The following is a 21,966-nucleotide window of genomic DNA, read 5'->3' on the forward strand; positions in this document are numbered from 1 at the left end:
CATGCATGCGCTGACTTCCACGCTCGCCCTCCTCCCCACCCCCAACCCCACCCAGGCAGCGCTGAGCATTTCAGCACATGATTCACACTGGCTGGCTGTTAATTGGCCAGCCAGCGTGAAATCACGGTCGGGGTCCAATTGCGGGCGGTGGACCGTTGCATAGCCACTCCCGGGCCCACTCTCTCCCAGGATTCATGACCACTGGGTTGCTAATCCAGTACCATCATTAGTTTATTGTACCCTATAGCAAAGGAGGGAAACTAAAGTGGATTTAAAAAATAGACTAAACAAATTGCAAAAGTGACATTTAGAAGAGATCATTTTTGAAAACACATTTTGAACTCTAAATAGAGTAAACGTTCAACATCATCTAAAATCACCCATCAAATAGGTAAGAATGGCACTGAACAGAATTTTAAGGTTTCCAAATTAAATTTATTAAATTTAATTATAATCACATATGTTTGGCAATATAACAAGATTGTACTATTTACACAGCGTTTTCAGAAGGTTATAAATACATGAAATGCATCAACAGAACAAATTTTCTTCAGAGTACTTTCCTATTAAAATCAGTGATTTAGGGTTTGTTCATTTTTAAAACTGTCATTCCATGTATGAGTTTGTGCTTTCTAATTTCACACAATCATTGTCTAAATATTCAAGGATAATAATTCCTCCATTGATCAGTGGGTAGTCAGTATTTGCTATCCACAATTCCAAAGTTTGGTCCATGGGCAATGCACTTCCTGATTCACTGTGGCACAGCCTCAGTTTCTGGGGAATAAAAGAAAAAGAAAATGAAGCAAGGATGGCAAAACATTTGTCCCATTGAAGCGTATCCCTATGCTACATTACCTGTCTCATTATGGAAGCTATAAAAAAGCCTCAATATTTCTCAATTTACCGCCTTGCTTGATTATTCCAAAACATTTCCACTGAGCAGAAATGGTTTTCTTGATAGCTATTGTAAATTTAAGCTTCACTAATTTCCATTTGTCCTCCAGTCCTAAATTTAATACACTTTAAAGTACTGTTTATCATACATACATTCATATTTTATAGATTTTAATCAGTGCTCTCTCAATGTACATTTTGCTGAACTACAACATACTTTAGATTCATTAATCTTTCCATTTAGCTCAACCCCCTTCCACATGCGATCAGTCTTGTTGCTGTTTTCTATATCCTTTCTACTAAAAACATTTATTTCTTGTAAAGCCATAGCATAACTTCTTTAGACTTTTATTCTACTATTTTCTAATGCTATGTTAGGCTGACAGAACAGCTATGTCTATTACAGTGTCAAGGTCACTTCCAAATTCTCCTTAGGTAAACAACAAATAGGATTGAATTTGTGCATGTCCCATCTTACATTTATTAGCTTTAAGTTTCATTTATCTATCTAATGGTACAGCCAATCTTAACCCATTTGCAAATCTTTGCAGGATCTTTTCTCTCCACTGTTCATCATATTTTTTACTTTAAAATAACAGTAATGTTACATTGCTTCATCAAAACATTTTGGTTTTTAAAAATGTATTTACTTTTGTGTCACTCGTTTGCATATCTATTTTCTCATTGAGGGCGTGTTTGGTGAGTGCATGTGTGTGAGGGAGAGAGAGGCCGGAGGGAGAGAGAGAGAGGGACCAGAGAGAGAGAGGGACCAGAGAGAGAGAGAGAGAGAGAAAAAGAGAGAGGGACCAGAGAGAGAGAGAGAGAGAAAGAGAGAGGGACCAGAGAGAGAGAGAGAGAAAGAGAGAGAAAGAGAGAGGGACCAGAGAGAGAGAGAGAGAGAGAAAGAGAGAGGGACCAGAGAGAGAGAGAGAGAGAAAGCGAGAGGGACCAGAGAGAGAGAGAGAAAAAGAGAGAGGGACCAGAGAGAGAGAGAGAGAGAGAGAGAGAGAGAGTAAGAGAGAGGGACCAGAGAGAGAGAGAGAGAAAGAGAGAGGGACCAGAGAGAGAGAGAAAGAGGGAGGGACCAGAGAGAGAGAGAAAGAGAGAGGGACCAGAGAGAGAGAGAGAGACCAGAGAGAGAGAGAGAGGGACCAGAGAGAGAGAGAGAGAGAGAGAAAGAGAGAGGGACCAGAGAGAGAGAGAGAGAGAAAGAGAGAGGGACTAGAGAGAAAGAGAGAGAGAGAGAAAGAGAGAGGGACCAGAGAGAGAGAGAGAGAGAGAAAGAGAGAGGGACCAGAGAGAGAGAGAGAGAGAGAGAAAAGAGAGAGGGACCAGAGAGAGAGAAAGAAAGAGAGAGGGACCAGAGAGAGAGAAAGAAAGAGAGAGGGACCAGAGAAAGAAAGAAAGAGAGAGAGGGGGACCAGAGAGAGAAAGAAAGAGGGGGGGGGGGGGGGGGGGGGGGGGGGGGGGGAGAGGGAGGGAGGGAGAGAGAGGGGGGGGGAGGGAGGGAGAGAGGGGGGGAGGGAGGGAGGGGGGTAGGGAGAGAGGGGGGGAGGGGGGAGGGAGGAGAGCACGGAAGCACGAGAGAGAGACGCGAGTGCGTGTGTGAGGGTCAGGGTGACCCCCAACGCATGAGGGGAGGGATGAGCGCAATAGAGAGAGAGGCAAGCGCACGTGAGGAGGTGGTGGGGGGAGAGCTGAGCATGAGAGAGAGAGAAGTGGGGGCGAAATCGTGTGGGGGGTGGGGGGGAAAGCCTGGGGGGACTGAGCACTTTTAAAGGGGGGCCGAGCAGGTGGGGGGTGGGTTGAGCGCCAAAGAGAGAGAGAGGGGCGAGTGCATGTGAGAGAGGGTGGAGGGCCACCGAGTGCATGAGAGGGGTGGTGGGGTGTGGTGGTTGAGGGAATCAAGCGCATGTGTGTGGGGCGGGGGGGTGAAGCCAAGCGCGTGTGAGAGAGAAGGGGGGAGGGCGGCGTGCGGGCGGAGCGGAGAGAGAGAGAGAGAGTCTGCGCGCGCGTGTGTGGGGGGCGGGGGTGCAGAGCACGTGTGAGTGTGGGGGAGCGCTTTCACCCTCGCCTCCACATACCAACAGGCACTCTCACAGTGGGCGAGAGTGAGAGAGGCTGAGCATCTGGAAGCTGGGAGTAAGCTGGACACACTCACTCATCCTTTCACACACTAATGATTGTCTTTATTTATTACTCATTTTCTTAAATTATCTATTTATTGCTGTGACTTTTTTTTTTGCTCAGTAAGTTGTTTCTTTTCATACAGCATTTAAAAAAGAGATAAAAACAAAAAACTGTGGATGCTGGAAATCCAAAACAAAAACAGAATTACCTGGAAAAACTCAGCAGGTCTGGCAGCATCGGCGGAGAAGAAAAGAGTTGACGTTTCGAGTCCTCATGATCCTTCAAAAGAACTGTTCTGTTGAAGGGTCATGAGGACTCGAAACGTCAACTTATTTAAAAAAAAATCCTGTTTAATGTTGCGCCAAACCTTATCTTTCCGAAGTTTGCTCATCAGTCCCACACCCCCACCCAGTTTGTCAGAAACATTTAAGTGTGGCCGCCCACATGAAAGGGATGGGCAAGCCTGATCTAGGCAACTATTTCAGTGTTTTCCTCATCAGCCTCTTAAGTTTAACCCTTAAACTTTAGTCCATCCAAAATTCTGCTGCCTGCATCCTAACTTGCACCTAAGTCTCATTCATCCATCATCCCTGAGCCCGCTGACTTACATTGGCTTCCAGTCTGACAATTTCTCAAATTTAAAATTCTCACCCTTCTGTTCAAATCTTTCCATGGTCACACCCCTCCTTATCTGTCCAGCCCTACAAGATCTCTATTTTCCTCCAATTATCGTTTTATTGGTTCCATAATTTCCCTCACCCCTCCATTAGGGTCCATGTGTCTTTAGCTATGAAGGCTCCAAGCTCTGGAATTACCTAAATCTCTCTGCTTCTCTCTCGTCCTTTAAGATGCTTACTCCTCAACCTAATCACCTGTCCTAATATCTCCTTATGAGGTTCAATGTCATACTGAAGCATTAACAGCCAAAATAAAAGGTCGCAAGATGATTCACAATGTTAAAAGGTCTATATAAATGCAATTTGTTGCTGTCGAAATTAACACTAAGAGGGGAATGTCATTTATAGTCATCATACTGAAATATTGTACAACCGTGTTCCAGCCATTGCACTATTTTCTATTTTTAGTTTCCTATTTGAAACTGTGGATAAACCTGAATTAGCAATACTAAACAGATGAATGTATCAAATGCTGGCTAAATTACGTACATAAGCCACAAGTGAAAGCAACAATGGTACATGTATGCAGGAGGTAAAGGCAAAACCATCTTGGTTTTAATCAACCATTACCTTAGAAGCCAAAATATTGTTATCATTCCTAAGGTTCAACAGTGAAGCTGCATTATCCACCATTTTTCCAATACTCCATTTGGAACAGAAGAACATCGATCTGCTTTTCTCTTTGTTTCCTTTTGGCAAAAAAACTTGAAAAAATACTCGCTCGTTCTGCAAACAACAACTTCAGTTCAGTGATGACTTGTGGCTATTTGTACATTTGAGAAAAATAGCTTAACTTCTGTAACTTTTCATCTGTTTCTGTTGCAGATTTACAACTAGGAATACACAGGCTTGTGAATAGATTCCTTTTGTAAAGTTTATCTTATTTGCAACAGATTTAGTGGTTAAAACCCCAATAAAGTTCTAGCCTGAGAATCAAAACTATCTACTATTCACTTCACTCAAAAAGTTTCAACTTTGGGGTGATTTTATTGAAGCAATTTAAACTGATGAAAGAACTAGACTTTGTCCTTGTAGTTCAGAAAGACAAGGGATGTGTAAAAATGACCCAAACACCGAAGCTAGTTGTCAGAATATTTTTCTTCTCATTGACGGACATGGACCATTGGAATATGCTGATGCAGATTCACTGCAGATATTCAAAAAGGAGCTGGACCAGTTTCTGGGGGCAAGCAGATATTGCTGCATACAAAAGGTAGATAGGATTTAGGGTGATTAACCTTGTGGTCGCATCGCCTAGAATTTGTTTCTGAGGGTTTGAGAGGAATTTCACAATTATTTTTTCTGTGAAATGCCTTATGGTTTTTAAAAATCTTTTCTTTTATGCTATGCCAAGATTACATGACCGCATGGGTGGAGAGCATTGATAATTGTGAGGCTTAGTTGCAACATGACTTTTTTAATTCATTCATGGGACGTGAATTCTTCGCCAACATTTATTACCCATCCCTAATCACCCTCAAGGCGACAGTGGTGAGTCCACTTTGTGAACCACTAGAATCTGGTGAAGGTACTTCAATAGTTGGTGGGTGTGGTGTTTCAGGATTTTGACCCATTAACAATATTTCCAAATCATGATATAATACTGAATGAGACAGGCTACGTGAACCAGCTGGTCTTTTTCTATCTGCCTTTTCGTATGTTCATATCCATGATGGCTCACATGCCCCAAGGGTTCCCTGCACTATCATCCATCTGTGTTTCCAACTTAAAGATATAGATTGTGTTAGTCTGCTCTCCCATTAGCACCAAACTCTGCTGTCTCACTTCACACTGAAATCATAGAAAATGAAAATTTATGTCCAACCAAAATAATTCTATCTGTGGCTGAACTCTTAGACTTCCTGCAGTTGAGACTGATCTCTTGCCACTCAGCTCCAATATATAGTGTCTTAATTTACACAATAGTCCAGCTGTCACAGGAAAAGCAATTTATTAGAGAACAGCTAAACACACTTCTGTAACCAATTATCTGTTACCAGCTTAAATCCATTTACTGTTAAGAGACAGCAAGAAAACAAGTTTAAGCAACTTCTAGTATTAAATAGTACAATGAAGTAAATAAAATCACAGTACAGTAAAATAAATTTTAAAATCAGTACTTGTGTCCTAAGTATTTCTACCGAGTCTAAGCTCTGGGTAAATATGCCAGTATCCCCTCAGTGAAGAATTGGTACAACCTACCATGTCCTGGACTTCGGAAAACTGTACAATTTGGGCAAGTCCATGGCCTTCTTGCTAGTTCTGGCTATCCATTAAGGAAATGATGAAATTTTATACTCTGTACACAACACACAAGTTATCTGCTTTTCCCTTGTATGAACTACAGACTGATGTTATCAATATCCCCAGTAGCAGCTTAAAAGGAATCCTCAGTCCAAAGATCCTGGGCTGCAGTGAGCTTTACAGCAAACAGGCTGTACAGTCCCTGCAGGCAGTATATGTGCATCAAGGATATGAACATACGAAAACAGTAGACTGAAAAATACTCAGGGATCTTCTGATTTCTGGATCCCCAGAGATCGGACATATGACTTAAGGTGTGCAACGGGCCCCTCTGGAAATACCTTCATGTGGACTCCACGGAAATTGCCCGGGAAATTTCAACTTCTGATGGGCAATTTCACTGCTCGCAGGTCTCTCAGCTAATGTCTCCAACAGTGAGCTAGAGTCAGAGACTTAGGACAGTTTTGTGGTACTTACTTGGAAATATTAGTCCTACATCTTGGGTAATTACACAACCAAAAGCCCTAATCACTCCCCTGACCACCCCCAGACCCAACCTGACCACCCTCCCACCCCCCACCCAACCTGAAGCAACCACCACGCCCCCCCACCACAAACCTTGAATCCCTCGAATGACACTGCATTGCACATTTCTGTGGAAGTCAAACTCAGAAGATCCCGGTACAAATACATAGCAACGTCAACTCAGGGGGAATTTTTAAGCAAAGTTGCAATCCAACCATCACTGCCTCTGCTCAGAAGATCCAGTCCCAGTTCTTCCATCGAGCCTGACCTATTCAGTTCTACATCCTGTTTGAAGGTTATACTGCCCATGTGACATAACTGTTGCTCTTTCTTTGGCAGAACACTGCTTTCACATACATCGCAACTTTGACGAGTGCCTTTGCCTGTATACTCAGTTAGGAGCACAAGGCTCTGTCTGTGCAGTGTTGCCTACAATCCTTGCATTCTTCCTTTTCCTTTAACTAGGCCAAATATTGATGAATTCCTACAAGGACACCTGTCATTCAATGGTGCAGGAATTTGGACTCTAAAGGCGTCAAGGAGTATGGGGAGAGCGGGAGATTATGGCGTTGAGATGGAGGGTCATCCATGATCATACTGAATGTCAGAGCAGGCTCGAAGGGCCAAATGACCTACTCCTGCTCCTATTTTCTGTGTTTCCATGTTTCAAAACCAGTCACCAAAATCCCACCTACAAAGTCCTTTTACTTATTACATAGGGAATGGTAACAGTAATTTTATTTCACATAATGGACTAATAAAGTAACATGTTTAGAAAACATCTATTGCTTCTTTAAAAGCTTTGACACTCAAATGGTGTGTTTTGGATGCTGAGATGCTATGGACATGATGAGGAACAAGGGTAATAATGTTGTCGACTAAGTTAAATCACAACATCTAAAATGATACACTTCACTGCTCATTTAAATGTTATGAAACTCACCTATTTCTGCTGTCTGCCCAACCCACACAAAAACGTGAATGCAGAATGATTAAGAGACCCACAGGGAAAGATTTCTGGCTATCTTAACATTCTGTCTGCACCGGTTTTGAAGGTACAGTAGAGATTAAAATCAGCCTCAAGATATTTTAAAAATAGGAAACCCATCACAACGTGCACTACCCCGGTTAAGGGAACTTCAATGAAGATTTCACATTAAATAGACTGACATTAACCTGTGGTATGGTCTTGTCTCCAACAGCATGCAGCTTCATCTTCATAAGTGCTACTTTTGCAGCCGTTGCACTGTTCCTTGCTCCTTTTCTACCTTTCTTCAGTGGGACTGCATTCTCAGCTTTTGATTTCAAAAAATAATTTAATGCAAACAAGGCAAATGCAATATTAATAATTGTCGAGCTAATCATTTTTCCTGTCCATTCAAAATCATTAAGGTTATTCCTGAGCAAATGTAACTTACTGTCACCTATCCTCACAACAGACATATCATAAAAAAGACTTGCTTTTGGATGACCGCAGGAGTACTAATACTAATGAAGTATTTCTGAAGTGTGGTCACTGTTGTAATGCAGGGAACATGACAGCCAATTTGCACAGTGAGCTCCCACAATTAAAAATATAATTACAGACATATTATCTACTTTTGTGATGTTGACTGAGCAATTTAGCCAGGACACAGGGGATAACTCCCCTGTTCTTCTTTAAAAGAACGTGTTAGGATCTTTTATGTCCTCCCCAAAGGGTAAACGAGGTCTTGGTTTAATATCTCATCCAAAAGATGAGTGACAATGAGCAATGGAGACACTGACAATGAAGCACTCATTCAGTGATTTTTATGCTTAAATCCTGGAGTGAGACTTGAACCCACAACCAGGGTCAGAGGCGCGGGTGCTACCAGCTGAAGCTGTCCATACTGTATAATTTATTAATAATAATGGTAAAGAAGGGGAACAAATAAGGCTATACTTGGTGTTGATGCTTTGTGCTGCTGAGTGGTACATGAAAGATTATCTTCAACTATTCAGTCAGTTAAGGATCTCAGCTAGGAGAGGTAAAATGTTTCTCCAAAATGGTAAGAAAGTGTTAATCTGCATTAATATCACAAAAGCTGATTACAGTTCCTTTAGAAAAGGGAGTGTCTAGCCCTATCCTTTGATTAGGGATCAGCATATAAGTAAAACAATATCCACAAAATTCTAATAATTTCCTGTTCTACTACAGGGAACGCACAATTTATTATTGTAATTTTAGTTTTTAAACTAAGCTAACTTCTGTTTATGTGTATTTGATTACACTCCAAATATGAATTTATCAGTAGCCAGGTCAGAATCAATAGAAAGGTTATGCTGTTTATGAAAGGGAATGCAGTACTTGCCAACAGTCTCTTTAACTACTTGCTGTGGGACAACCAAGCGTGATTTTGGCACTTCTTGTTTTTCACAATTATGGTCTGACTGGTGCCGATGCCTGGAACAGAAACATCAACATTCTAAAGTGCAAATCTCAACCAACACCAGTATCAAGAATTCAGCCTACACAAGGACTCACCCCAGACAAAAGTTTTTCTCACAATGCAAGCAAATTATTGGCAAGAGTTCTTTTGTCTTGCAGCTTTTGTATGTACATTTGTAAGAAGAGGTTCCTTCAGATTTCACTGGTTTTCTTGAACATACCTGAAATTTGAATTGCAGACTTTAAATATTGAACTCCATTCTTTAGCACTCTTAAATGTTATCTGCAGATCTCTCCTTCTGTTGCTCACAATGAATAGGTGTGATTACAACATGTAGGTAAGAGCATTATTACCACTGATTAAATGAATAATTTTAATTTCTGTTTTGCTAAATTATATGCTGGGAGTTTGTTTTTGGTGCAATGGTATATTTCATATCTGTTAGTTTGTGAAAACTAATAATATATTATATATTTTATCAAAGCATTTAATTTTTATACCTTAAAACAAAATCTACATAATATACAAAAATACATCAATTAGAGCAAGATAACTGATAATTAGCAATACTAGGCAGAGGGAATGAGTTTAGCAGTATCAGGCTTTTTTAGCACTAGAGGATAGTTCAAAGCTTTGGGAAAACTGGAAGGAGAATTGCAGAGCTTGAAGTAGACCAGCTGGGGTTTTGCAGCATGGTAAGAGATCCTTTGATCTTGCATCACTATGGGGTCAGGGAAACTGAGCTTTTGGCAGAAAAGAAATATATTGATAATTTGACTCACTGGTAGTGTCCTGGTGTCTATCAGCTGTGAGGTTAAGAAGTGGGTAGTCCATATCTGGTAACATTGGTTTGTGACTTACTAAAATATCTAGGCAAACATCAAATTTGGTTCTGTATGAATATGATACTCCTTTCAAGTGTATCTCTGGAGATTGTCTCTGTCTGCCTTTGTCTCTGTCGGTCTCAATTAAGTCAGTAATTAGAGTGTTCATATGTTCCGGCTTTTTCTTTCTGCGACACAAGAGATGCTGAAAGCTGCACTTATTGTCCATCCCTATCTGCCTTGAGGTGTTAATGGTTCCTTTCAAAGGTTCCTTTCAATCTTTACAGTCCTCATGTTCATGACGCTTGCACAAAATGTATTAGTATATTGACTCAGCAACAATGCAAGAATAGAAACAAAAACAGAAAATGCTGGAAAATATCAGCAGGTCTTACAACATCTGTGGAGAGAAAGACAGAGTTAACGTTTCGAGTCCATATGACTCTTCTTCAGAGCTAAAGAGAAGTAAAAAATGTGATGAAATTTATGCTGTTTAAGGGGGGTGGAGCAGGTGAAGCTGGATAAAAAGCCAGTGATAGGTGGACGCAAAGGAGAGATTAACAAAGATGTCATGAACAAAAGGACAAAGGGGTTTTAATGCTAATGGCTAAAGGAGGTGCTGATGGTGGCTTTAAGGTCAGAAAGCAGAATGAGGTACTTGTCCTCACTTTTCACCCCACCAGCCTCCACAGTCAAAGGATCATCCTCCGCCATTTCTGCCAACTGCAGCATGATGCCACCACCAAACACATCTTCCCTTCACCCACCCTGACAGCATTCCATAGGGAATGTTCCCTCTGGGACAGCCTGGACCATTCCTCCATCATGCCCAACACCTCATTCCCCTCCCACAGCACCTTCCCATGCAATCGCAGAAGGTGCAACACCTGCCTCTTTACCTTCTCCCTCCTCACTATCCAAGGGCCTAAACACTCCTTTCAGGTGAAGCAATGCTTCACTTGCACCTCCTTCAATTTGGTCTACTGCATTCGGTCTTCTCTACATTGGAGACACCAAGCGCAGACTGGGTGACCACTTTGCGGAACACCTTCGGTCTGTCCACAAGCATGTCCCAGACTTTCCTGTCGCCAGCTATTTCAACACACCATCCTGCTCTCATGCCCACATGTCTGTTCTTGGCTTGCTGCAATGTTCCAGTGAAGCCCAACGTAAACTGGAGGAACAGCATCTCATCTTTACAGCCTTCCAGACTTAACACCGAGTTCAATAACTTCAGACCATGAACTCTCTCCTCAATCCTTTTTCAATATTCATTTTAATTTTAAAATTCTTATTTTTTTATCCACTTATTTTTATCTTTATTTATTTTCATTTTTATTCATTGTTTTATCCCCACCTTTTATCCTATTTTCAAACTTTTTTCCCACCACCGTCCACTCCCCCTACCGCACCTCCACCAGGGCCATCTGTCACTTGTTCATGTTGTTCTTTCCAGAGTGTTGTCCTGCTATCAGATTCTGCTTTCTGACCTTAATGCCACTATCAGCACCTCCTATAGCCAGTACCACTACCATTAACACCCCTTTGTACTTCTGTTTGTGACATCTTTAGCAATCTCTCCTTTGCCTCCACCTATTGCGATCTTCTATCCAGCTTCACCTGCTCCACCCCCCTTAAACAGTATAAATTTTATCACATTTTTACTTCTCTTTAGCTCTGAAGGGTCATACAGACTCGAAACTTTAACTCTGTCTTTCTCTCTACAGATGCTGTTAGACCTGCTGAGTTTTACCAGCATTTTCTGTTTTTGTTACAGATTTCCAGCATCTGCAGTATTTTGCTTTTATCTTAATGCAAGAAAAGAGTTACAGGTCCAAGCCAGTGTGGCTTGGAGATTATGGTGATCACATGAGATTGCCATTTTTTCCCTGGGGAGGTGGGTGTTGTCAAAGGAACATTGGTGAGTTAACCATAATACATCCTGTAGATGGTTGTATACACATTATAAAAAGTTTTTTTTTTCTCTATTTCAGTTTTCCAGTTCAAATTGCCATGTTTATAAGGATAACATTACTTATGTTTCCTCCACCATTAAAGTTGCTAATTTTTGTCATATAGAACTACATAGGATATATGGGACAGATACAGGTAATTTCAAGCTAGGCGACGGAAGTTTTAAAGTGGAAATCTTTTTAATGGAAAAAATGTTTCTCACATCCTGCATTATATGTCAGCAAGTTAGAAAATAGATAATAAGCTCTCGGCTTTATAACAAATATTTGATGCAGTACCCATTAGGAGATGTACATGTGGAATTTTCCTGTTAAATCACAATGGAAAATGAGAATTAGATTTCCTAATAAAAAAGGGACAATAAAACATTGTAACAGAGTTAAAACAATTGCATTCAGAAACAAGTATTGCCAAAAATAATCACTCAATTGTCTGGAACGTTCCAAGTGAGTCCTGCAGCACAAGACAAACCATTATTTGTGATCCATTTAAACAGGGAAAATGACCCATCTATAAGTCCATATTATTTTTTTAAAAAGGCATAAAGTACTACATGCACATGTTTTATCTACAAAAACTCACCCCAGAACAATGATGAGCATCTTTACTTCTATGTTCAAGGCTAAAGAAAAGAAACAATATACGTGGTATACCAAATGCAATACTTAAAGAGAGTTTGCAAATAGTAAGAGAAATTATGTTAGACATATAGAGCTTGTTTTCCTAGTAAAAATTGTAGCTTATTTCGATGAATAATACTGTACCAGTAAATTCCTGAACACCCATCACAAACAAATGGCAGAAAATCTGAAAAGGGGGAGAATGCTAGTTAGTTTAACAAAACTGAGCAATTTTGATAGCATATTTGTTATTCACTTAAAATTACTTTATTGCTTGCCAGGAATGGCTATTTGACAATTATACTGATGAGAAAAATAAAGTTAGTTCTCCAAGTTCAAAATGGACCCACAAATATTACCATAAGGTTAATGATCATTTAACAACATAATTAGTCTGATTTTGGCATCAAATTACCAGTAAAAAAAAAAGTTTAATAAACATACTTTATAAATTCATAGTCTTGTAGACAAATATATATACTTGCTTGGGATCGTATGTATGCACAGAAATGCGGACAAAAGCACACCACTGCATTCCTATCTGGTATTGGAGTTTCTACTAATGTGGTGACATTTAGATGGTAATTTCCCCTCACTACCTGGGACTTGCATCTTTTTTTTTTAACCGCTTATTAAAATCAAATATAATCTAGCAGGAGGGATACAGGATTATTGGAGAAGCTACGAGAGGGACAGCTCATCTCCACCTGGCATTTATAAAGAGCTCAAAGCACAAAAAAGGAACTTGTGGCATCCCTGAGGTCATCAACCACAAAATGATTAGTTTTAACTTAATGAAAACACCATGAACTTTTCTGAATTACTTTTTCCTCTAAGTAATCACAGGGAAATAATGAGCAACATCATCCTCAATCACAGTAAAAACGAATGAATTCAGTTTAAAAGATGGAAGTTTCTAACAAGGTAAAAGGGCTTAAAAAATTATTAGGGTCAAACAATTATTCATCTAAATGCTAAAGGAGACTAGGGAGGAGATTTGTGAGCCATTGACAATACGAAGGAGTCACTCAACATGAGGGAAAACAATATTCCAGTAGAAACAGACCAAAGTAGCAACCAGATTCAAAATGGCCAACAGCCTCAAGCAGCTATAGAAACATGGGAATTTATTTCAATTGTGCATAAATTAAATTATTATTACAGAGATTTAATTAATTAGTAGTAATCAACATAGGTTCAGAAGGGGATTGAGGATGTAACATCCCAAAAGGATTATGGTAATCTCAACAGAAGTGCTGCATCTAGACTTCCAGAAGGAATCTGATAAAATTTTGCTTGAAAAGGTATTATTAAATTTCAAACTGTAAGGATTCTGGCTGAATCTTGGGTTATGGATTATAAAAATTAGCTGAAGGGTAGAAAATAACAGTTAACACTGACCAGGTGGTAAGAGTACTGAATGAGGTGTCCCAAGGATTATTGCTTAGACCACTACTACATCTAATTTACATCAATGACTTAGACTTAGAAACCCAACACAAATTAGTCAATATAATAGAAGCAAAATACTGCAGATGCTGGAGATCTAAAATAAAAACAGAAAACTCAGCAGATCTGGCAGCATCTGTGGAGAGAGAAACAGGGTTAACATTTCAAATTAACACACTTCCCGAGAAGAGTCAGATTGGACTTGAAACATTAACTCTGTTTCACTCTCCACAGATGCTGCCAGACCTGGTGAGTTTTTCTAGCACTTCTTGTTTTTATTATAAATTAGTCAAAATTGCAGACAATACCAAACTAGGAGGAGCAGAGGAATTAGAGGAGCCAGCATAGAAATTATAAAATAAGCTGGTTAAAAACTTGTAAATAGTCACAATGTCAAATGAAGTTTAATAAATGCAGATGCAGGGTACCATGCATTGAAAGTAAAACAGGCAACACAAATAATCACTAGTTTTAAGAACATATGAACAGGAGTAGGCCATTCAGCCCTTCAAGCCTGCTCCGCCATTCAATTAGATTACAGCTGATCATCCATTTCCTGCGCTTTCTCCATATGCCTTGAAATCATTAGAGTCCCAAAAGCTATCAAATTCTGTCTTGAACATGCTCAATGATTGAGCTTTCACAGTCCTCTGGGGTAGAGAATTCCAAAAATTCACTGCCTTCTGAGTAAAGAAATTCCTCCTCATCTCAGTCCTGAATGGCCAGTCCTTTATTCTGAGATTATGTCCTTTGGTTCTAGCCTCACCAATCAGGGTAAGCAACCTATTTACATCTATCCTATCACATAAGGATTTTGTACGTTTCAATTAGATAACCTCTCATTCTTCAAAAATCTGGAAAATACAGGCCCAGTTTCCTAAATCTCTCCTCTTAAGAGGATCCTGCCAACCCACGGGTTAGTTTGGTAAACCTCCGTTGCACTCCCTTCATGGAACATATATCCTTCCTTAGATAAGGAGATCAAAACTGTACACAAAACTCTAGGTGCAGTCTCACCAAAGCTCTGTACAACTGCAGCAAGATATCTTTACTCCTGTACTCAAATCTCCTTGTGATGAAGACTAACTAACCATTTGCCTTCCTAATTGCTTGCTGCACCTGCATGCTAACTTTTAGTGACTCTTGAATAAGGACACTCAGGTCCCTTTGAACATCAACACTTTCCAACCTCTCACCATTTAAGAAACATTCTACCTTTCTGTTTTTTCTACCAAAGTGGATAACTTCACACTTATTCACATCACATTCCATCTGCCATGTTCTTGCCTGTTTACTTAGCCTGTACGAGTCCCCTTGAAGCCCCTTTGCATCCCCCTCACAACTTACATTCCCACCTAGTTTTGTGTCACCAGCAAATTTGGAAATATTACAATTGGTCCCCACATCCAAGTCATTTATATAGATTGTGACCAGCTGTGGTCCAAGCACTGATCCTTGTGGTACCCCACCAGTAACAGCCTGCCACCCTCCTGAGAATGAACCATTTATTCCCGCTCTGTTTTCTATCTGTTAACCAATTCTCAAACCATAGCAGTATATTACCCCCAATCCCATGTGCTCTAATTTTGTTTACGTCCACCTGTGTGGGACCTTAAAGAAAGCCTTCTGAAAATCCAAATACACCACATCCAATGGTCCTCCTTTATCTGTGCTACAAGTAATATCCTCAAAAAAACTTCAACAGGTTGTTAAACATGATTTCCCTTTCATAAATCTATGTTGATTCTGCCCATTCGTATCATTATTTTCTAAGTGTCTAGTTATCACATCCTTTTGTAAATAGATTCTAACAATTTCCCTACTATTGACATCAAACTAACAAGTCTGTAGTTCTCAGTTTTCTCCCTCCCTTCTTAAATAGCAGGGTTATGTTTGCTACTTTCCAGTCAGCAGGAACCTTTCCAGAATCCATAGAATTTTGAAAGATGACCACCAATGCATCTGCTATCTCTATAGCCACCTCCTTCAGGACTCTGGAATGTAGCTCATCAGGTTCAGGGGATTTATCAAACTTCAAGCCAATTAATTTTGAGTGCAACCTCTTTATTAATACTAAATTCTTTCAGTTCCTCATTTTCACAAGTCACTTAGTTTCCTAGGAGATTTTCTGTATTTTCCTTCTTGAAGACAAACAAAATTGTTTAGTTTCTCTACCATTTCCCTATCCTCCATTATAAATTCTCCTGTCTCCACCTTAATTTGACTTTGCTAATCTTTTCACTTTCACATATCTAAAGAAATTTTTACACTCTATCTTTAGGTTTCTCACGAACTTGCATTCATATTCTCTTTTCCCTTTCTTTATCAGTTTCTTAGTTATCCTTTGCTAGATTTTAAATTGCTCCCAATCCTTCAGTTTACCACCTTTCCTGATAAACTTATAAGCCATTTCCTTTGACCTAAATTCTTTTGTTAGCCACAGTTGGTTCACCTATCCTGTTGGGTTTTTGTGTCTTAGAGGGATGTATTTTTATAGACCATGTAATACTTCTTTAAATACTAGCCATTTCGTGTCTACTGTCAAATTTTTAGTGCATTTTCCCAATCCACCATAACCAACTTGCCCCTCGTACCTTCACAGTTTTCCTTGTTCAGACTTTAAATCCTAGTTTCAGAATGAACTACATCACTTTCAGACTTAATGTAAAACACCATCATATTATGGTCACTATTTCCTTAAGGCCTCTTTACAGCAAGGTTATTAACTAAACTTTTCTCATTACATAACAGTAAATATAAAATAGCCCGATCCTTAGTTGGTTCTTCAATGTATTTGTCCAGAAAACCACCTCATACACATGCCAGGAATTCATCATCCATAATATCAGTGCCAATTAGGTTTACCCAGTCTATATGTAAATTGAAGCCACCCATTATTACTGTATTGCCCATGTTACATGTTGCTCTAATTTCCTGACTGAGAAGTGCCTAACATTACCACTACCTTTGATGGCATATCTGCCATCAAACATATAACTGCCACCAATGTTTGCTGCTCCTTGCTGTTTCTTAGCTCCTTCCAAACTGATTCTACATCTCGATCCTTCGATCTAAAATCCTCTTTCACTCATGTAGTGACCTCGTTCCTTGTTAACAGCATTACCCCACCTCTTTTTACCTGTCCTTCCTAAATGACAAATATCCTTGAACATTCAGTCAGGCTGTAATGGCAATTAAGTCATACCCATTTATCTCTACTGGTGCCTTCAAATCAACTACTTTATGGCAAATGCTGTGTGTGTTTTGATAGAATGCCCTTAACTTTGTCTTTTAATGTTATTCCACATTCTGATCCTATTTGATGCTCACCTTCGCTTCATCTGCCTTCTAATTTTGTTTACTACTTTTCAACTTCCTGATACCAGTTTTGCTTCCCTCCAACCTGAATTTTCACTCTCAGGTTCCCATCCTGCTGCCAATCTAGTTTAAACTCTCCCCAACAGCACTAGCAAATTTTCCTGTGAGGATGTTAGTCCTGTTAAGGTGCAACCTGTCTATCTTGTACTAAGTCCCACCTGCCCCAGAACCAATCCCAATTCCAAAATCTCCCTCCCTCCCTCCTACACCAATTCTCCAGCCACGCGTTCAATTGCTCAATCCTCCTATTCCTACGCTCACTAGCATGTGGCATTGGGAGTAATCCTGTGATTACTACTTTTGAGATCCAGCTTTTTAAATTTTTTTCATAACTCCCTAAAATTTGCTTTCAGGCCCTCATCCCTCTTCCTATCTACATGGTTGGTACCAATGTGGACCACGACCTCTGGCTGTTCACCCTTCCCCAAAAGAATGTCCTGCAGCCACTCTGACATCCTTGACCCTGGCACCAGGGTGGCAACACATCACCCTGGTGTCACATCTACAGCCACAGAAACGCCTCTATGTTCCCCTAATGAATTCCCCATCACTATTGCTCTTCCACTCTTCTTTCTCCATTCTGAGCAGTTGAGCCACCTGTGGTGTCATGGACTTGGCTCATGCTCCACTCCTGAGGAACCATTGCCCTCACCAGTATCCAAAATGGAAAACTGGTTAGCGAGTCAGACTGATTCAGGAGTCTCCTGCACTACCTGTCTGACAATCACCCATTCACGCTCTACTTCCAAGCTCTTAACCTGCTGTGTGACCATCCCCCTAAGCATGCTATTCACATAGTTCTCTGCCTCACAGATGCACCACAGTGACTTGAGCCACCCCTGGAGTTCCGAAACCTGGAGCCAAAGCTTCGGCATCCAGTGACTTGTCCTGCAGATGTGTTTGTCTAGGATACGTGGCGCATCCATGACTTCTCGCATGCCACAAGAGGCACATTCCACTCGGCTGAGCTGCCCTGCTGTACTTTAACTTTACAAACTACTTATTACAGAATAACCTACTAGTTACTCAACAATCAGCTTCTTCCCTTGTAACAAAGGAAGAATCTAAAAAAGGTAGAAAAAGAAAAGGCGCATCTCCTTTGCCTAACTCTCTCACTCACCAAACTCCCAGCAGCTGACTCTATGAAGTTTTGAAATAGCTAAGGGTAAAGCTGAAAAACGCCTAGGAGTCTTTAAAAATAAAATGCTTCATCTGTTGTAGGGTATTAGTTCAGTAGGTCTGAAGAAGTCTTCGTAGTCATGGATTAACTGTAAGACTTTATGGACTCTTAGAACTATTTACAAAAACACATAAAGGGAACAAGCTAGGAGCTATCTCCATGCTCACTGGTTCTGTCCAATACTGGACTGACTCTGGGTATGGATTATGTGCGGGCAGTACTGTACTCAGTCCCACATTAACCCTATATGTGCCATACCTTTATACTACATAATCAATATGGTGTAGCAATCAACAAACCAATAAAATGTTTAAACTTCATGGGCAAAATTGATCAGGCCATAGTTTGAGCACCAATCACTGTAGGCAGTGCAGCAAATTGGGCTTTACGCCTAGAAGGGGCATCCAACAGCTGGTGTTATAGAAATATGCAAGATTGTAAACGAAAGGACAAAACTGGAAAACTACTTTAAATTATGAAACAAAAACAAAAATAGCTGGAAAAACTCAGCAGGTCTGACAGCATCTGTGGAGAGGAACACAGTTAACGTTTCGAGTCCACATCAGTACTTTAAATTACGACCGAGTGAACCGACTTCCAGATAAAACATTGAAGGTGAAAGCCCTGGAAATATTTAAAAGCATAATACCCACATTGGAGTTTAGAGAGTGCTCATTAAACTCATTCCGGTGGATGAGTTTTAATAGACTCCCTCAGCCCTAATCATCTTCACAGTCCTAGCAGAACAATGAGTGATATTCAAAACAAAAACAGAATTACCTGGAAAAACTCAGCAGGTCTGGCAGCATCGGCGGAGAAGAAAAGAGTTGACGTTTTGAGTCCTCATGACCCTTCGACAAGACTTGAGTTCGAGTCCAAGAAAGAGTTGAAATATAAGCTGGTTTAAGGTGTGTGTGTGGGGGGCGGAGAGATAGAGAGACAGAGAGGTGGGGCGGGGGAGGGGGGTGTGGTTGTAGGGACAAACAAGCAGTGATAGAAGCAGATCATCAAAAGATGTCAACGACAATAGTACAATAGAACACATAGGTGTTAAAGTTAAAGTTGCTGATATTATCTAAACGAATGTGCTAATTAAGAATGGATGGTAGGGCACTCAAGGTATAGCTCTAGTGGGGTTTTTTTTAAATAATGGAAATAGGTGGGAAAAGGAAAATCTTTATAATTTATTGGAAAAAAAAAGGAAGGGGGAAACAGAAAGGGGGTGGGGATGGGGGAGGGAGCTCACGACCTAAAGTTGTTGAATTCAATATTCAGTCCGGAAGGCTGTAAAGTGCCTAGTCGGAAGATGAGGTGTTGTTCCTCCAGTTTGCATTGGGCTTCACTGGAACAATGCAGCAAGCCAAGGACAGACATGTGGGCAAGAGAGCAGGGTGGAGTGTTAAAATGGCAAGCGACAGGGAGGTTTGGGTCATTCTTGCGGACAGACCGCAGGTGTTCTGCAAAGCGGTCGCCCAGTTTACGTTTGGTCTCTCCAATGTAGAGGAGACCACATTGGGAGCAACGAATGCAGTAGACTAAGTTGGGGAAAATGCAAGTGAAATTCTGCTTCACTTGAAAGGAGTGTTTGGGTCCTTGGACGGTGAGGAGAGAGGAAGTGAAGGGGCAGGTGTTGCATCTTTTGCGTGGGCATGGGGTGGTGCCATAGGAGGGGGTTGAGGAGTAGGGGGTGATGGAGGAGTGGACCAGGGTGTCCCGGAGGGAGCGATCCCTACGGAATGCCGATAAGGGGGGTGAAGGGAAGATGTGTTTGGTGGTGGCATCATGCTGGAGTTGGCAGAAATGGCGGAGGATGATCCTTTGAATGCGGAGGCTGGTGGGGTGATAAGTGAGGACAAAGGGGACCCTATCATGTTTCTGGGAGGGAGGAGAAGGCGTGAGGGCGGATGCGCGGGAGATGGGCCGGACACGGTTGAGGGCCCTGTCAACGACCGTGGGTGGAAAACCTCGGTTAAGGAAGAAGGAGGACATGTCAGAGGAACTGTTTTTGAATGTAGCATCATCGGAACAGATGCGACGGAGGCGAAGGAACTGAGAGAATGGGATGGAGTCCTTACAGGAAGCGGGGTGTGAGGATCTGTAGTCGAGATAGCTGTGGGAGTCGGTGGGTTTGTAATGGATATTGGTGGACAGTCTATCACCAGCGATTGAGACAGAGAGGTCAAGGAAGGGAAGGGAAGTGTCAGAGATGGACCACGTGAAAATGATGGAGGGGTAGAGACTGGAAGCAAAATTAATAAACTTTTCCAAGTCCCGACGAGAGCATGAAGCGGCACCGAAGTAATCATCGATGTACCGGAGAAAGAGTTGTGGAAGGGGGCTGGAGTAGGACTGCAACAAGGAATGTTCCACATACCCCATAAAGAGACAGGCATAGCTGGGGCCCATGTGGGTACCCATAGCCACACCTTTTATTTGGAGGAAGTGAGAGGAGTTGAAGGAGAAATTGTTCAGCGTGAGAACAAGTTCAGCCAGACGGAGGAGAGTAGTGGTGGATGGGGATTGTTTGGGCGTCTGTTCGAGGAAGAAGCTAAGGGCCCTCAGACCATCCTGGTGGGGGATGGAGGTGTAGAGGGATTGGACGTCCATGGTGAAGAGGAAGCGGTTGGGGCCAGGGAACTGGAAATTGTTGATGTGACGTAAGGTGTCAGAGGAATCACGGATGTAGGCGGGTGATATTCATCTACTTCGAGGAGACCGGACTTCAGCTTAAAACAATTGAAGAAAATTCCCATCACAGTTTTTGAAATGACATAGTAGCAAGAATGACCCAAACCTCCCTGTCGCTTGCCATTTTAACACTCCACCCTGCTCTCTTGCCCACATGTCTGTCCTTGGCTTGCTGCATTGTTCCAGTGAAGCCCAACGCAAACTGGAGGAACAACACCTCATCTTCCGACTAGGCACTTTACAGCCTTCCGGACTGAATATTGAATTCAACAACTTTAGGTCGTGAGCTCCCTCCCCCATCCCCACCCCCTTTCTGTTTCCCCCTTCCTTTTTTTTCCAATAAATTATAAAGATTTTCCTTTTCCCACCTATTTCCATTATAAAAAAACCCCACTAGAGCTATACCTTGAGTGCCCTACCATCCATTCTTAATTAGCACATTCGTTTAGATAATATCAGCAACTTTAACTTTAACACCTATGTGTTCTGTTGTACTATTGTCGTTGACATCTTTTGATGATCTGCTTCTTTGTCTTATCAAATATCAAACTGCTTGTTTGTCCCTACAACCACACCCCCACTCCACCTCTCTGTCTCTCTATCTCTCAGCCCCCCACACACACACCTTAAACCAGCTTATATTTCAACTCTTTCTTGGACTCGAACTCAAGTTCTGACGAAGGGTCATGAGGACTCGAAACGTCAACTCTTTTCTTCTCCGCCGATGCTGCCAGACCTGCTGAGTTTTTCCAGGTAATTCTGTTTCTGTTATAGTAAAACTTTGGTGGGCGATGTTTGCAACGCCCCACCCAGGTTCCTACCTAACTGTCGACAATGCTGCACCACACATTGTTGCCCGACTTCCAACTCCGCCATTTTACCTTCGGCCCCGGGCCCGCCCCCGCCCCCGCCCCCTTGGCTGAGTGACAACTGCTGGGCCGGAAGCGAGCCCCAGTTTGTCTGGAGCCG

General features: G+C 41.4%; 1 protein-coding gene across 3 annotated transcripts; it reads right to left on the reverse strand.

Moving 5' to 3' along the window:
- Positions 1 to 413: 413 nt before the first annotated feature.
- On the reverse strand, positions 414 to 21,894 carry zfand1 (zinc finger, AN1-type domain 1). 3 transcript variants are annotated; one of them, XM_041190514.1, is made up of 8 exons: positions 21,819 to 21,894; positions 12,447 to 12,489; positions 12,265 to 12,304; positions 8,980 to 9,104; positions 8,807 to 8,898; positions 7,650 to 7,768; positions 4,275 to 4,430; positions 414 to 777 (listed from the first exon to the last, which is right to left on the reverse strand). In XM_041190514.1, the coding sequence occupies exons 1-8, from the start codon at positions 21,871 to 21,873 to the stop codon at positions 607 to 609; spliced, it is 801 nt and encodes a 266-aa protein (XP_041046448.1). In that variant the 5' UTR covers positions 21,874 to 21,894; the 3' UTR covers positions 414 to 606. The 3 variants fall into 3 exon arrangements, with proteins under 3 accessions (XP_041046448.1, XP_041046447.1, XP_041046449.1); XM_041190513.1 differs by having other exon boundaries at positions 7,644 to 7,768; XM_041190515.1 differs by lacking the exon at positions 4,275 to 4,430.
- Positions 21,895 to 21,966: the final 72 nt, after the last annotated feature.

Source organism: Carcharodon carcharias, chromosome 6 (assembly GCF_017639515.1).
Source record: "Carcharodon carcharias isolate sCarCar2 chromosome 6, sCarCar2.pri, whole genome shotgun sequence".
Classification (NCBI taxonomy): domain Eukaryota; kingdom Metazoa; phylum Chordata; class Chondrichthyes; order Lamniformes; family Lamnidae; genus Carcharodon; species Carcharodon carcharias.

Bases quoted from the DNA above. Each gene is read 5' to 3' on its own strand.
- zfand1 (XM_041190513.1), bottom strand. From the start codon at position 21,873: ATGGCGGAGTTGGAAGTCGGGCAACAATGTGTGGTGCAGCATTGTCGA. The intron at 12,490-21,818 runs GTAGGAACCTGG...CCCCCTTTTCAG, and splicing joins GCAGCATTGTCGACAGTTAG to ATTTTCTGCCATTTGTTTGT. The intron at 7,769-8,806 runs GCAAGTACTGCA...TGAAATCAAAAG, and splicing joins AGTAGTTAAAGAGACTGTTG to CTGAGAATGCAGTCCCACTG.